This window comes from Natator depressus, chromosome 12, assembly GCF_965152275.1.
Source record: "Natator depressus isolate rNatDep1 chromosome 12, rNatDep2.hap1, whole genome shotgun sequence".
Lineage (NCBI taxonomy): Eukaryota > Metazoa > Chordata > Testudines > Cheloniidae > Natator > Natator depressus.
Genome location: NC_134245.1, coordinates 14257283 through 14274708, shown reverse-complemented (window position 1 = coordinate 14274708; position 17426 = coordinate 14257283). Strand labels below are relative to the sequence as shown.

The following is a 17426-nucleotide window of genomic DNA, read 5'->3' as shown; positions in this document are numbered from 1 at the left end:
GCACAGAGGCAAATTGTGGTCCTCTACCATAGAAACTTTTAATATTTTGTCAAATAAGTGGTGGGTAGCATTTTTTATCAATATTTTATGATTAGAGTGATAATGGAAACACTTTTTTGTAGGAAGTGGAGTGTTGTGACACAAATGCTTTTTCTACAAAAATAAAAAACCACACACACTCACCCACCCATCCTCCATAACTTAACCACACAATGCATAACTAAAATATATGGTATTAACTGATTTTAAGCAATGAAAGCAATTAAAATCTCCATCTTTCGCTCTCACTTATGTACACAATTTTAATCTTGCATTTTTTGTTACACATAAGTTTGAGTCTTGCAGAATTATCTCACGTTGCTCTTGCTTCTGTACTCTTTCCTACGCAGCATTGGCTGTTAGTTTAAAAATATGTCTGGCCTTGCTACCAGGAAATTTATACTGTGCAAACACAGAGACATAATATCCCTGATTTTCTTCTTCTGTTGGAGATGATCTGGAAGAGGAAAGAAATAAAAAATGGAGGTTGGGATGTGGGGAAAATATGTGAGGGTCAGGGGAGAAGAAGAAACAGTGGAATGTTAGTTGAAAAGAGACTCAGAATTTAAAAATGCGTGTTTAAAATTGTAATATGATGTAGACATACCATTTTAAAAAAATTGGGGGGAGGCAAATGGAGCCTTCTACACCCCATCCAATAAGTGAAATGGACCACATATAACAAGTAATATCTCCTCAATAGATTTACCACACTCTGGTGACAACCACTTTGCTTTCCATGCTTACTTTTCTATTTAAAAATGGAATTGATTTATTGTCTTGAAATCACATTTTGTTTCACTTCAAATTGAAATGCGTGTGTTCTAAAATGGTCACAAGGGATTTCATATCAGACTTTAGCAAGCAACCTGTTTTGAAATATCTGAATACTTCACATGTTAAGCTCTAGAAAAGAGAACAGGAATATAGTTATGTGCAGAGTAGTAGTAGTTCACAATTTACATGAAAGAGCTTCAGCACTCCTAATTTAAAAATCAGCGTTGCATATACCCAGAATAAAAATTTCATTTTTCGTTTTATATTCGTGTTCAAATTTTTCTTTCCAAACCTTTACATACTTTGTATGAGCATCCTAAAAAAAAACTATGGTATATTTTTCTATACAGCTTCAAGTTATATGTAGTACTTTTATTTAGCAGAAGGAACCCCTCACATCAAAGCATATGACGAAGAGAGCGTAGCCTCTCTGAGCACCACACAAGATGAGACCCAGGACTGTTTCCAGTTGAACAACGGGACGCCAAATTCCAACTATCTCTTGCAAGGTGGATACATGTTGGCTGCATCCTATTGGCCAAAGGTAAGTTTGTAATACCATTTTCAGGCTCAAATGTTATAGCTGGGTCATTTTTTCTTGGGGTTAAAATAGACGAGTTAAAATAGTAAGCTGGGGGTGAATCCTGTTGTGACTATGCCGATATGCTGTTTTGGGTTTTGAATCAGACCAGTCGGGTTTAGTCATTGCCTGGCCTGGAACTCTGGATGTCTTAAATGTTATGCTGCTGTGGCTTATAGCCCTGACATCAACAGCCAGCATGCAAGCATGCAGAGCACACTCTGGCTTCCACCTCCCAGTTACGTTTTGCAGGGTGACCCCAAGACCCTCCCTGTCCTGTATTTCCCCCAAAACGTCTGCCCTGTAGTGTCCAGCCCTCTCACTGACAACTTACAGAAGTTAAGTTTGCTGCACCCTTCAAGAGACAGTACCTGGCAGCTTATTACCTTAACTGGGGTTAACACACTGAGTTGGTGTATAGTACAAGTAAAACAAGTTTGTTAAACAAAAAAAGTCTTAGGTTTAAGAGATACCTAGTATAAGGAATAAAGATAGAGAAGGTTACAATCAAACAAAAGTAAAAATACGCTTCTAAGATTAAAACTTACTTTCAACAAGTTGCAATATTTGCTTAAGCAGGTTTCTCATCTGTATTCAGTTCCCAGAGACTTCAAACTGCTTGGTTAAAGGATCCACTATTCTGTGATTTCAAGAGCTCTGGCCCGTTAGTCTCTCATGTGAAGGAAGGCAAAAGCCAAGGAAGGCAAAATGGCTTTCTCTCTTTATATCTTCCCAAAGTTCAGTGGTGCTGCTTCAAGAGGCAGGAAGGCTTCGGGAGGTGGGGGATGCACTCTCCATACCCCATCGAGATTAAGTGGTCATCTTTCCCCACTTGCTCTCCTGATGGCTTTGTTTACCATGCATGTAAATGTGCTTTTCTTTGTCTTTGGTCACACCTTGCTTAATTTACACCAGAAACACATTCAAGCAATGTGAAAACACACTCAGTTAAAGCTCAGGCGCAGCATCTGTAGTTTTCCTTAAAGATATCCCTGTTATTGAAATCTGCAGAGCAGCGACCTGGCACTTTTTATACACCTTCGCTAGGCACTGTGTACTGGGTGTGAACAACTGCATCTGATGCAAAACTACCCTGCCTAGAGAAGCAATGTATGTCATAGGATTCTAGGATTCCTTAGAGACACGGCTTGTGAATCACCAGAAGTGCACAACACATAGGGACAGTCCCTGGAAGGAGGAGGATGGGTTACTCATCTTGTAGTAACAGGAGTTCTTTGAGATGTCTTTTCCCTATGTATAGTGCACTACCTGCCCTCTTTCCCCGCTCCCTGGTCTCCTACTGGGAACTGGTGGTAAAGGAGGAACTGAGATGGTGGCAGTCTGGCAGTCCCCCCCTTTATTCCTGTGATGTGGTACACAAGGAGAGGAGAGGCACATGGGTGGACCAGATGGACAGTGATAGGTAAAAATGTATAGTTTTTGGAGTGCTTGCTCATGTCCATTCCAAATTAGGTGTGTGTGCTCTCCACATGCACCGGTGCTGGAAGTTTTTCCCTTAGCAGTATCCGTAGGGGACCGGTTCTGGCGCCCTCTGGAGTGCCGCCTGCATGGCGTGGTATGAGGAGCGCTGCCGTCTCCCCCCACCCTGAATTCCTTCTTGCTGCCAGTCATTCTGCTGGAACTTCTGCTGCTTTGGCTAACTTCAGACCGCTGGTCCTCAATACCGTGGCGGAGTGTTATATCCTACAGTTTACTTCTACCCCCCCCCCTCTTTCCCTGTCCCTCTTCAGGGACCCTTCTCACGAGAGTCTCCTCATGCAGGAGGTAAAGGGGTTGCTGCAATTGGGTGCGGTGGAAGAAGTTCCTCTCGACTACAGGAACAAGAGGTTGTATTCCCGGTACCACTTAATCCCAAAGGCCAAGGTCCGTCTGAGGCCCATCCTGGACATGAGGGACCTCAATAAGTATCTAAAGAAGCATGGTCTCCTTGGCTTCTATCATCCCCTCCCTGGATCTGGGAGACCTGCCCTTGACTAGAAGGACGTGGACTTCCACATAGCAGTCTTTCAAGGTCACAGACGCTTCCTTCGGTTTACGGTGGGCCCCCACCACTACCAGTTTGCGGTCCTCCCGTTGGGCTTGGCAACAGCACCCAGAGTGTTTACCAATTGCATGTCGGTGATGGTTGCTGACCTCAGATGTTGGGGTATCCAGATCTACTCATACCTTGATGACTGGCTAATCAAGGGCAACTCCATGTCTCAGTTCCAAGAGGATGATGTGGTGCTGCAAGCCATGTGCCGCCTACTGGTAAACGACAAAAAGTCTATGTTCATTTGGAGCGGTGCTCAACTCAACCTGCGCCAGAGCGTTCCTGCCGTTAGAAAGGTTCCAGATGTTGACGGACCTCATCGCAGAGGTCTCTGCGTTCCCCCTGACTATGGCCAGGGTTTGCCTGCGCCTGCTGGGTCACATGGCAGCATGCACATACATTGTCCACCATGCCAGGCTCTGGATGCGGCCCCTGCAGCAATGGCTGGCAATGGTCTATTCCCAGTCCAGAGATCACCTGGACAAGGTTGTTACCATTCCCCCTATGGTACTTGCCTCACTGTGATGGTGGACCAATCGCACAATCTTCCTACAGGGGGTTCTGTTCGACACCCACCATCACTCCATCGAATTAGTATCGGACGCCTTGGATTTCGGCTGGGGTGCACACCTTGGTGACCTCCAGACCCAGGATATGTGGTCCCCGGAGGAGATGATGTTACACATAAACGTCAAAGAACTCAGGGCAGTCCCCTTGGCATGCAGTCTTCCTACCTCACCTGTCGGGCAAGGTGGTGAGAGTCCTGACGGACAACACTGCCTTGATGTTCTACATCAACAGGCAAGGGAAAGCACGTTCGTTGACTCTCTGCCAAGAAGCACTCCATCTTTGGGATTTCTGCATCAGCAACGAAATCCATCTGGAAGCTTGTCACCTCCCTGGTGTCAAGAACAAGCTAGCGGATCATCCCAGCAGGGACTTCTCCTCTCACCATGAGTGGTTGCTCCACCCGGAGGTAGCCTGCATGATCTTTCAGAGGTGGGGAACTCCCCAAGTGGACCTGTTCGCCACCAGGGTAAACAGGAAATGCCACCGGTTTTGTTCGCAGCAAGACTTGGGCAAGGACTCCCTCTCCGATTCCTTTCTCCTGTCGTGGTCAGGGAACCTGATGTACGCATTCCCTGCGATTCCTCTCATCAGCAGGGTCCTGGCAAAGATCAAGAGAGACAAGGCACAAGTTATCATGGTCTCCCCGGCTTGGCCTCACCAGCACTGGTTTTGCACGCTCATGAACCTGGCAGCAGCCCCTCCCTGGCCCCTGCGCAACTGTTCCTGCCTGCTCTTTTTGTGAAAGGTCTCCTTCCTGGTGGCCCGAAGGGTCTCTGAAATCAGAATGCTTACGTCAGAGCCACCCTACATGGTGTTCTATAAGGACAACGTTGAACTGCGACCGCACTCTGCCTTTTTATCCAAGGTAGTTTCGCAGTTTCACACTAATCAGGACATATTTTTACCAGTCCTCTTCCCAAAACCTCATAAATCTGATAAAGAGTGCAGGTTACACACTGTGGACAATAGGAAAGCACTAGCCTTTTATATAGAAAGAACTAAGTCATTCCGTAAGTCAACACAATTTTTCATCGCAGTAGCGGACAGAACGAAAGGTCTACCTGTTTCTACTCAGAGAATTTCCTCTTGGATCACCACCTGCATCAGGTTTTGTTATGAAGAGGCAAAGATACCACTGCTGGCGATCATTACCGCCCATTCCACCAGAGCGCAGGCCTCGTTAGCAGCCTTCCTGGCCCAGGTGCCAATTCAAGATATTTGCAGGGCCGCTACCTGGTCATCCATCCATACCTCCATACCCATTACACCCAGCAGGTCCAGGGCAATGCCAGCTTTGACAGAGGAGTGTTACAATTCGCATGGCCGTGAATTCCAAGCTCGCCTCCAGAGATACCACTTGTGAGTCACCTAGAATGGAATCGACATGAGCAAGCACTCGAAGAAGAAAAAAGGTTACCTACCTCTCGTAACTGTTGTTCTTCAAGACGTGTTGCTCATGTCCATTCTATGATAGGCCCTCCTACCCCTCTGTTGGCAAGAGTTGCCGGCAAGAAGGAACTTACAGGGCATAGGGTCGGCGATGCCTCATATACTGGTGCATGAGTGCGGGACTCCAGAGGGTGCCAGTAAGCCCTATGGATACCACTAAGGCAAAAAATTCCAACAGTGGTGCACATGGGCGCACACATACCTAGAATGGAATGGACATGAGCAACACATCTCAAAGAACAACAGTTACGAGAGGTAGGTAACTGTTTTTTACTGCATGGTGAATAAATCTATCCTTTTACATGCATTAGTGGCTTGTTCTCAACTGTACTAGTGGCAAACTGTGAAGATTTTGTGATTTGTTAAAATGTATAGTTAAAATATAAACTTTAATCCCAGTGATTAGTATACTTTTGACAATTGCCTTCACAATGGAAAAGGATAGATATTATTTTTAAAATGAAAGATTAGATTAGCTTTGACACTTGACGTGAAAATCAGAAGATCCAAGAGGAATACTTTATGGGCGTCTAAAGCTAATCTTGTTTTCACAGTCCCCTGCTATGCTTATGGTTTGCAGAACATCTGGCTTATAAAATCACCACCTTCTTGGACATGCTAGTTGGATTTTAAGTAGATTCAACTGCATTTTTGAATTTTCTGGGATTTATATTTTATTCAGTAGTTCTAAAGTTATTTTAACATAATTTTGTAGAATGTAAGGGTCACTGGTGGTGGTCTAATTCTTCTGCATGCTACTTTCCAAAGAAACTGTGTTCCCCTCTACAAAACTGTTTTAAATTATGTAGATAACTATAACACAGTCTTAGAGTAAAATTTCATTGTATTTGTTAAAGGCATGTACTATATTATAAAAAAATAGCTATTGGTTTCTCAATTTGCAGTGGTAAAGATCTCATTCACTGGAGGCAGGCATGGATTGCACTGAAGCTTGAAAATACGCAGCCAGATTGGAAGCTTCTGATGAAGGCATTGTTTTCAGAAGTCAAGCAGCTTAGGAGGGCCTGAAAGGGAACTTCATGACAAAAGAAGAGACAAAAAGGGTGGGGGAGCTCAGAAGAGAGAGATTAGTATTAGTATCTGAAATTCAGGAGCTTTTAATCTCCACTACATTAACATCATGAATATTTTTCTTAAAAATAACTTTTGGTTTCAATGTTCATGATTTTCAATTTTCAAGAGCATCACTTGAGCCCTTCTTAAATGGTCTAATTTTCATAGAGAAGGTGGAAGGCCCATTTAGAATGTGTCAAAATGAACACCCACAAATAGAGGCATAACAAAACAACTAATCATTTTTGAAAATGTAGGCCCTTGTTCTGAATGTGGTGGTGTAGAACACAATCAAGATTAGGAGAGAATTGTAAAGAGCATTTTATATGTTGGGCAGTTTATTTCTTGGACAAATGTGTGCTCTAACGGTATCAGCAAACTTTATGGATTTTATTTTTATATTACATAGGTTCTAAAAGGGTCCCCTACATTTTATTTGGGGAATTCAGCATGTATTGCTTAAGGTCTAAGTACGTGCTTGACTTTTCAGTGGGACTGTGTGTTTAAAATTAAATGTGCTTTGCCGGCTTATGACCTAAGGTATTTGAATCGGGAACGGAACAGATTCAAACATGACAGCAGGAACTGTGAAATAAGAGCATGCACATTTATTTTTATATTTGTGGCTGGTTATTATATTATTGTAGCATCTACATATGTTAGGTGATAGTCCCTGCCCCAAATGGTCATGGCCAAAAATCTGCAAACACTTCTGCACTGTTTCATTTTACTATCCAGAGTATTCCCATTAAAATTAATGGGACTACTCATGTGAGTAAAGCGAAGCATGTGCTTAAGTATTTGCAGGAGCAGGACCAAAATAGACAAGATACACAAAGGGTAGAAGAAAGGAAGTACCATTGTCCACATTTTGCAAATGGTTATCTGAGGTATAGAGAGATTGTGATTTATCCAAAGCCACCCAGGAAAATGTTGTAGAGCCAGGAATTGAACCCAAATCCTGAGTGCAAGTCCAGTGATTTAACCATAAGATTATCCTTACTCTTCTTTGTAGAAGAGTAGGGTTTGCATTCTGAATGGCATCATGTATAGATTTTATAAGCAGTTCCTTTGTAAAAAGTTTTTTCTCTTTTTTTCTAGGATCGAGTTATGATTAACCGACTAGACAGTATTTGTCAAACAGTGTTGAAAGGTAAATGGCCTTCGGCAAGAAGAAGCTATGACAGCAATACAGTAGCATCTTTCTACACAACCAAACTTCTGGACAGCCCGGGTGCAGCTGCAGACTACAGCGAACCTAGTGCACCAACACCCCCAACTGCAGGTGTTAAGGAAGAACATGATCAGTCGCCACAGATGCCAAAGGTGAAGAAGCATGTACGAGAAAAGGAGTTTACAGTGAAAATCAATGACGTATGTTTATTTTTATTGCCCTAGGACCTGATTGCGATTGCGGTGTGCGGCATGCTTTACCTGCAAGTGGCTGCCTGCTCTCACTCTTACTTCCTTTGCACATTAGTTTACGGGTATTTGGATATGTTTCTTTTGGGCATTGGGCATTTTTAAATTTACATATCCTACTAGAGGGATCATCACTGAATGTATGTCCCTCTTTAAACTTCTGAAATCCTGCTGTTAAGATGCTTCCTCAAATGGTTTGTTTTATGCAGTTTCTAACAGTCTGGTTAGTTGCATAAATAATAGGTGTTTCCAGTGAGTTTGACTTTTTTTGAACATTTTAGCATGCCCTACTCAAATTAGCACTTTATAATTTCATGTGCTTCTAAAAAGGTTACAACTAAATCCTGTAGTTTCACATACATACTAGAGGTGTCTAAAATACCCATTTCCTGTGTTTGTAATTTGAGATTTGTTGGTAGTAAGTACAAATGGATGAGAACTCTGTTCTAGTAATTGGATTTGGGATTTGCATAGGATGAGATTAAGGAAGTAGATAGATGTTCAGTATCTGAATTTTTCAGTTAAGATATTAATTTTTTCACAATTTGTATTCAGAAAGGTGGTCCTGTAAAATTTCTGGTTAGACTGGTTACTTTGAAGAAAAGCAAGGCTTGATTAAAGTCTTGTGTGATCTCATTTTCCCTCAACTCTTCTGTAATAGATGTGTTTTATGCGAGAATTCTGAACTATGAAGTAGTCATTTCTGTCTCAGAAGACAGTCTTCTAACCCTGGCATTTGTTTAACAGGAAGGTGGTTTGAAGTTGACTTTTCAGAAGCAGGGGTTTTCTCAAAAAAGGCTGTTTGAAAGTGAAGAAGGCACGTTAGGACAGCAGCAATACCTGGCTCGGCTTCGTGAGCTCCAGAATGCTTCAGAGACCAGCCTTGTCAATTTTCCAAAATCCTTACCAGAATCAGGTAAACATTATGATTTATTATAGTGTCAATTTACATAATGCTCCCTGGTCACAAGAATCTCTTTGACAGTGTACATTGTAGGGAAATAGACAAAGAGCCATTATACTTTGTCTGCCATTTTCTATCTGTGTTAATTTTCTGTGCTCTTTGTAATCTGTCTCCTGTGTCTGAGGCAATCAAACAGTCAAGTATAGTAGGATAGAGACAGTTTTGTGCTTTACTACTGTGATCCTCAATAATATTCTGTATTATTAATCTTAATAACAAAACTGTATTCTATTTCAATCGGAAATATGTGTTACAACTAGAAAATAGCCTCTGATACAAATTTAAGATCTGGATCCTCAATTTTTCATACCAGGGATGTTTAGATTTAGGTATTTGTTTTGGATCCATTTCTCATTATAGATATGAAAGTCATTAAGTTCCAGAGGTTAATTACACATTTTTTGTGGGGGGGATTCCTTTTATACTTTTGAAATTTGTTACCTCTCCATTTCATTGGATGCCTTCTAGTTCTTGTGATGGTGTCATGACTTCTTTGGTGCCACTACGGTCTCATTGTGGTAAACTCATATTTAGATTTTTCTATGGATATTTAGCCTAGTAATCTTCAGTAGCTTTATTTTATAAATAAGTATTCAGAAAATGTCTAAAAGGGATATTATTTACCCTGTACATTACAATAGCTTCTTAAGAACTTAATGTAATTGTGTTTGTGTGTGTATATATATAAAATTGTAACCCAGTAGACCATAGTGACTCGTATAGAGACATTATAATCTCTCACATATACCTGAGTTATGCATGTGAGTAACATTTATGAAAAGTAATGTGTGTAAACATGAAGTAGACACAATGTTTAAGATGTTCATAATATTGACCAATTGTTTACACAGTTTTTTTAAAATCTAAGCTCAAGTTACAGCAATTCCAAAATATATCTTTAACTTAAATGAAAAATGTACACATTTTTCATTTATGTAAAATAGAAGCTTATTGAAATCATTTTGTTGAATACAAGCTACATAAAAATACAGAAGTAGAAACTTGGTATGTCAAGTTTCAACTTAAAAGAGGATAATACATCTCACATCCTTAAGCCTATTAAACATGTATGACAGTGTTGTCAACTTGTGCAATATTTTGGGTCTTTAAGGGTTCTCATTCATTTATTTTTTCTTCAATCTTGCAAATTTTTACCCTCATCTAAAATGGCTCCCATATCCCATTACCATCTGGGTCTGAAGGCACATGCTTCCCTTAGCAAGATGCATTGTATGTCCATTTGACCTTTTCAGATGAAAGTGAGGCTGCCCTCAGCAAAGATAGATGCCATCCTATTGGTTTCCAATGGCTCTGAAGCCAGGCTACTCTCAGGGAAGATAGTGTCCCCTTAGTCACTCTGTGAGGGCCGGGCAAATATAGAGGTGTTAGGAATGGGACTGTAGGGACTATCAGCGAATGGAGTGGGTTAGGGAACTGGACAGGGCACTGTGAATCAAAGGAATCTGAGAAGCAGAGTACAGATAGGATGGGATACTAGGGAATGTTGGGATCAGGAGGCCATCTGAGGGGTGGCAGGAGGATATGAAGGCAAAGTGAGAGGAGCTGAAAGAGTGCAGAGGAATGTGGTATGGAAGAGAAAGAGAATGTGATGGATAAGAAACTGTGAGGGAGGGAAATATGAGTAGGGGTGAATGTAGGTGACAGTAGATTGTGGGGAAACGTGTGGAAAGAATGTGAGTGCAGCAGCTGCCTATCCTGTTCAGCTAAGGACTGGATAGAATGGAATTGCCACATGCCCCCCCACGAGGACAATAGAAGGTAAGTGGAGTTCCCTCTAATCAGTGAAAAAAGATGCTGCATTTTTGTGTATATTTAAGGTTGCATTTTGACCCTAAGATGATCACACACACAATATGCATGGGGAGCTCCCCCTTAAAGGTGAAAAATCAAGACAGGTGAAAAACTGTGATTTAAAACCAAAAAAACTCAACCCCCCCATGTTTTTAAGTTACTCTTAAGACATTATTTTGGAAGATGGTGTAGTGTCTCATATGTTGAATGTTGAGCTTGACAGTACCTTGATGGAGATTCTTAAATGGGTACAACTTTCTAGGGATTTAAGTCCAAAACATGTTACCTTAAAATTGGTTCATTATGTTGGTGAGTGATATTTACATATAGAATACTGATCTGAGAATGCTTGCTTTCCTTTTTTCAACAACACCAATTTGGGGGACCCTTCTCAAACTGTTGTCATCCCTGCCGGCTGTGGAGCGGTTGTCTGCTAAAAACACTGTTCTGAGCTAATCATGGTCAGTCTAACAGCACTGAATGTTGTTGGTTCGCAAATAAAGAAATAAAATGCAGTAAGCACTGATGGCTTCTTCTGTAATAGAAAATTAAATTAAATCATTTGGAGTTAAAAAAAAAAATCTTTCCCTTGTACAATGGAGATGGAAAAATAGTTGATCGTTTTAATTTTAATAGTACTAGCAGCTGCAACTATGATTTATTGATCCCTTTTGTTTTTCTGTACTTGTTACAGGGTCTCTTTAGCAGTTTGATTTTTTGTTTATATGTGGGAATTATCTATAAACTACTCTATTTCAAATTATGGAACTTTTTTATTGAATGTGTTCCTGATTATAAATGGAACACACCTTTGACTCATTAATGATATTGCATTATTAATTTGATAGGTGCTTCCAATCAGTTAACAGTTAATGCTAATGGAGTGATGGTCGACAGCCAGCCTGTAGTCAAAAAGAGGAGAGGAAGGAGGAAGAATGTAGAAGGAGTTGACATCCTCTTTATAAATAGAAATAAACCACCTAATCATGTAAGTAAATCTGATTCTATATCCAAAATACAAGTTAAATTTTACTCTGAATTTCTTAATTGAGCATATTGTGCTGTGAACAAATAATTGCTAAACTTTAGCATTCAAATGATTTCATCTGGAATTACTCAGTATAAGCTTATAATTAAGGTCCTACTTAACTTGTAATATTGTGAAAATTGCAGATTCTGCAATATTACACTTCCACTGCAATTTTGACAGTGGGAGCCCTGGCTCCTTCCGTCAGCCCCAGGCAGCCAACAGCAGGAGCCACCGCTCTCAGCCATGGATAGCCGAAAGTGGAAAATCGCACAAAAGTAATAATGGACTTCATTACTCCAAATAATAAGGTCCATTGTTACTTTTCTGCAATTTTCCATGACTTGTTCACAATTTTTTGATGATCATCCCGCAATTCAAGTATTACCTTATTTATAATCTTTTAAATGTGAGCTGGAAAGGATTTTTATTAAAAACAAACAAAAAGCCACATCTATGATATTGCTTAATTACAATATGGAAAATTACATATAGATCTCTTTCAGAATGTAATTGGCTGTGTATTTAACTAAATTGGAGACCACCTACAAATTCTTTGTGACATTTGTTTTCCAATGTATTGCATGTTTCTCAGAATATTTTGTCTTTCTACAGGTTAATCCAGGCATTAACACCTCGCAAGTTGCTCCAGTAATAAACCCAACACTTACTTATGCTCAGTCCCAAGGTCTACTTGATGAAGAAAGCCCAGTTCCTGTCATTAACCTGAAAGATGGAACAAGACTTGCAGGTGATGATGCACCAAAAAGGAAGGATTTAGAAAAATGGCTTAAGGAACATCCTGGTTATGTTGAAGATTTAGGAGCTTTTATTCCTGTGAGTATTCTTTTGAACTCTGCTTCAACTAAATAGTGAGTCTCATTCTGCCTCTTCATATTGTATTTAAATTTGTAATATATACCACATGGGATTCCTTATTCTCTTCTTTTTTTCCCCCCTTCTTTATTTTCACTTGATTTGAAGCGGAAGTCTATGGGATGGTCTCTTAATTTCTATCTATCTTCTTCCCATCTCCATGCAATTTGTACACTAAGGCCAGCCCAGGAATATAGCATTTAATCACTAATAAAAAATAATCAATAGCAAGATGCTTTATCTGTTGCCATTTTTTATGGAGACTAATCCATTTCAAATATTTCTTTAATGAAAATTAGGAAATATGTATTCATGTGATGTTTCATTACTTATAAATGATACTGAAAATAGATGCGTGCATTCTCACAATTATGCAAGAAGAGTAAGTTAGTTACAGTGGAATAAATATCATAGGTACCTATATTTTAAATGCTTAGTAATGTCAAATGGATTTGCTATTCCCACCTTGATACCTCTGAGCTTGCAATCTGCTGATCCATAAATCTGCACATAACAGACATTAATGGGATATTATCACATTTATGGGATTAAAACCAAAAATTTTCTGTTCTGTAAAAGTGTTTTAATATGAAGTAATATAGGATAAACTGGTATACCCAGAAGTAAAGTACTCCTGAAAATTGCAATTTTATAAATACAAAAGGGGAAGCAGGAAATGATGAGCTCGAAATGGAATTGTTTGTGTATCTTTTGTCTTGCACTGGGTGTATATAAATTTGGTTAAATTTTGGACTAAATTCTAATATTTCAGTTTAAGAATAATTTCAAGTAACTACTAGAAGCTGAATAACTAAAAGGAGGCATCAGTATTCTCCAGCTACCTGTATCATAGACTCTAAGCCACTTTTTCTCCTCCTCCTCTTCTTCGTGACTGGTTCGTGTCAGGCCTGTCCATTCTGTCCTTGCACTGTTGGTAAACCTGTCAGGGTATTAGGAGGTTGAGGGTGCTAAGTATATTAATACAATCTGTTGTAAATATTTCATTTTTATTCCAGTATCTTGTCTGTGCCCATTAAACAGTGTGTTTATTATCTATCTTAATGGTCAAGTCTTCAGAATGCTGATTGGTTGATAAATAATAAAAGTGCACCTTGATCATCTACATGCCCCTCAGGTGCAGACTCTTCACGCTAACAGGGACAGTCATATCTAACAAATTCTTCGTCTTCCAAAGTTATGATCTTGACTAACTATGGGATTCTGTTATTGTTAATAATCCTGCTATATTGGAATAAATATGTAATACATGTTCTTCTATCATTATTGTCGTAGCCACCAGTCTGCTCCAAATTTGACTTCAGCCAAATGCTGTTTCCAGTTTTTTTGGTCAAATAGTAAAATTAAGCAGTGAATACACTCATAAATTAAACATCTAATCTTATATAGTTTTTACGGTAATACTTAAAAACAATGACTGTATGAGACATCAGAGGTAGTAAAAACTCTAGGAGGCAGGTGTGCCTCCTGTTGTGGTCCCTACAAGCTGCTCTAGTGAAGTATGTGAACAATTTCCCCAGCACAGGAGTACCAGAGGTCCAATGTAAGTGTCACTATGCGATCTCTTGAGCAACTTCCAGCTGGAGGGGGCATGTCAAGTAGGTCGTTGAGAGTCCATAGTGGTGATCACTGCAGAGATTTTGGGCTGTCGTGCAGCCTGTAGGCCATCTTGAGGAGTTTGCCATAAATTAGTACAGAACATACCATTCATCTTGAAGTGATCGTCTGAATGTGTATTCCAGACATGGGTTTGCATGCGCCCGAGTACAGAATTTTTTGCAAGCACTGTTGGCCCTCATATGCTGTGTAGTTCTCCTTGTACTCTGAACTGAGGGAGTGAAGCAATGAGGGCCAGTGCTTCTCCAGGTCCTTCTTACCACTGGATGGTCTGAGTTGAAATCTTTGATATCTTCAGCTCCTTTCTACTGTATCACTTCTGTAAATATATTGTAAATTGTTTTAGTATTTTTCTCATATAGTATAGTTAGCTATTTTCTGTTCTCCTCCACCCCTCCCAAGAAGGAATTTTTCCCCCCAAGAAGGCTGAGATCATGGCTGGGATTTTGAGGTTCAAAAACTGCATTTCCTGCCATTGCTCCATTTCTGTGAGTAGTGAACATCAATATTGTCTCTGCTGCCTGGGTAAGGCTCACTTCTTAGACAAGTGCAGCATTTGCTGCTCCTTTCCCCCCACAACTCATGAGGGTTGGGAACTGAGGCTTAGGAAACACCTGAGGGAGAAGGCTATGAGACAGCAATCAGATCCAGATCAGAGAGACCCCTCCACCCACAATACATCAGTCTCCTCAAGCATAAGTTGGGAATGAAGGCTAAGACTTATGGAGGCTAAGACTTCTAAGCCACTTCCAATGAGAGTAAAGGGCAAAGGGACAAACTGTCTTCTCTGAGGACTGCTCTGAAGAGAAAGGAGCCCTCCCCAACCCTGTCAGAGTCAGAAGAGCCTTCACACACGGGCATCAAGGACTTAGGCCCGAGTAAATCTTCTCAGCAGGAGAAGATGGTGTGGAAGGGTAGAGATCCACTGATTCTAGCATTGGTTCCTATGGAGAAGGCTCAAGCCAAACAGCCTCTGATGCTCACATCATCATCTAGAGCAGATATAGTGCCTAAAGCAACATGGTCCAGATGAGATCAGACTTCCACTGTAACCAGGGAAACTCCTGTTCCAGTGGCTCCATCAGTGAACTCTCCCCACACCTCCTGACAGTCTGAGATCTTTGTCTCCATGGAGGGCATTTTTGCTCTCCCCTATCATGCACCCCTCCTGTCGAGATCATCTTTATTTTGGGACATTGTCACTCCAGAGGAAGAGACTGTCCCAAGGATGCAGAGTAATTCTCCCATCCCAACCTGCCAGCCTTGGTGTGCAGCCATCAGTACTATCAGTAGTCCAGGATCCAGTGTTTTTCTTACACGTACCTCTAGAACCACTGGTCTAGAGGAACAGCTACAGCCCTTGTTATGAGGAGAGACTTATGGTTATAATCTTCAGGTTTCCTGAGATAGGTACAGACTGCCATCCAGGATCTGCCCTTTGATACGATCAGTCTGTTTCATGAGGAGACAGATGAATCTCTCTGCTTCCTCAAGGACTCAAAGACAACTCTTCACTCTCTGGCATCTCTATACCCATGCCCCCAAAAGAAAATATCATCGACAGAAGTATAAGGTGGGACTACCTACCCAGCTCTTTTATCATCATTATCCTCAGGAACCACCACTAAAAGACAGAAGCTTTATAGGCCCAGGAATACAATCTCTGCAGCATCTTATTTCAGCCCTTAGTCCAAGAGTTTCTTTTTACGAGACTGTAGAAACCCCCACATACCTTTATTGTTGCCACATCATTTTTGATTTTTGGAGGCCACCTTACCCATTTTGCTCGCAACTGGAGGGCCCTAATTGCCAACAAATGCGTACTGGAAGTTATTCATGGCAACTATCTGATCGAGTTTCTGGCTACTCCTATCCACAAACCCCCTTCACAGTTCCTTTTCAGGGACCATTCTCATGAGATGATTCTCTGACGGGAAGTGGACTCAAGTTTCTCGTCCTACACTAGGTCACTATCAGACCCCGGACCTCAATCAGAACTTGCCTTTCCCTTCTCAGCCACATGGCACCATGTACACACATGATGTCATTTTCCAGGCTTCACCTTCATTGTTGTCAAGCCTGGCTTCTCTCTGTGTACTCAGCTAGAGAGAGATAACATCAATTATCTCTGGTGGCAATTCCATCCAAGGTTTTGGACTCTGTCATCTGGTTGACAAAGCCAAAGTTCAGGTGGGGATCCCTTCCTTCACACTGACTCCCAAGGCAGTCATCTTGACTGATGCATGCCTCTTAGGTTAGGATGCTCATATGGGTGATCATACAGCACAGGGCCTCTGGACCTTTAGGGAGTCCAGAATGCAAAGGAATAGAACTCAAGGGGTTCGTTGAGCCCGCAGTGCCTTCCTGCCACTTACCTGATCCTGGCAAGTCCGAGTAATGTTGGACATTAGGATAACTATATTCTATATATACAAGTATGGGAAACGAGAGCCCCATTCCACTTTGTATAGAGGCAGTCAACCTCTGGAATGATGCATCAGCCATCACATACCCCTTTCAGGAGTATACTTACCAGGGGGTGCAGAATTCCCTAGCAGACATCTCAGCAAACATTTTTCTGCTACCCATGAATGGGAAAGTCACAGTTTGGTTCTCAGCAAGATCTTCACCCAATGGGAAATGCCAACCTCAAACCTTTTTGCCTCACACATGAACAAAAACTGCCCCATACTGCCCCAGAGCAGCCCTGGGCAAGGTCTCATTGGGAGGTGCTCTTCTGCTCTTCCATCCTTAGAGGTTTTTAAGGCCCAGCTTGACAAAGCCTTAGCTGGGATGATTTAGTTGGGGTTGGTCCTGCTTTGAGTAGGGGATTGGACTAGATGACCGCCTGAGGTCTCTTCCAACCCTAATATTCTATTATTCTGATTCTGCTACTATGAAAGGATCACCTGAAGTATGCCATTCCTCCCATTCCATTAATACCACAAGTTCTATAGAAAATCTCTCAAGACAGAGCTCGAGTCATCCTTATTGTGCCCAACTAGATGATCACAATGGTCCCTTCTGGCCTTGGAATCTGTGAATCTGTATAAAATTGGCTGAGACAGTTCTGGTTTACAGATCTACTGAAGGCCTCAGCTCAGCAACCATAAACATCTGCCTATTTCCAGACCTTCTAACACAACAC

At 41.2% G+C, this 17426-nt stretch overlaps 1 protein-coding gene across 9 annotated transcripts in view; it reads left to right on the top strand.

The window, feature by feature from the left end:
* CHD9 (chromodomain helicase DNA binding protein 9) overlaps positions 1-17426 on the top strand; it is a 182314-nt gene that overhangs the window by 146530 nt on the left and 18358 nt on the right. For 5 of the 9 annotated variants that reach the window (XM_074968612.1, XM_074968611.1, XM_074968619.1 and 2 more), the window contains 5 exons: positions 1197-1360; positions 7644-7916; positions 8712-8880; positions 11589-11728; positions 12383-12604. In XM_074968612.1, coding sequence (XP_074824713.1) covers positions 1197-1360; positions 7644-7916; positions 8712-8880; positions 11589-11728; positions 12383-12604 — 968 coding nt within the window. The remainder of the gene's footprint in view (positions 1-1196; positions 1361-7643; positions 7917-8711; positions 8881-11588; positions 11729-12382; positions 12605-17426) is intronic. The other 4 variants (XM_074968614.1, XM_074968617.1, XM_074968615.1 and 1 more) reach the window with 3 other exon arrangements.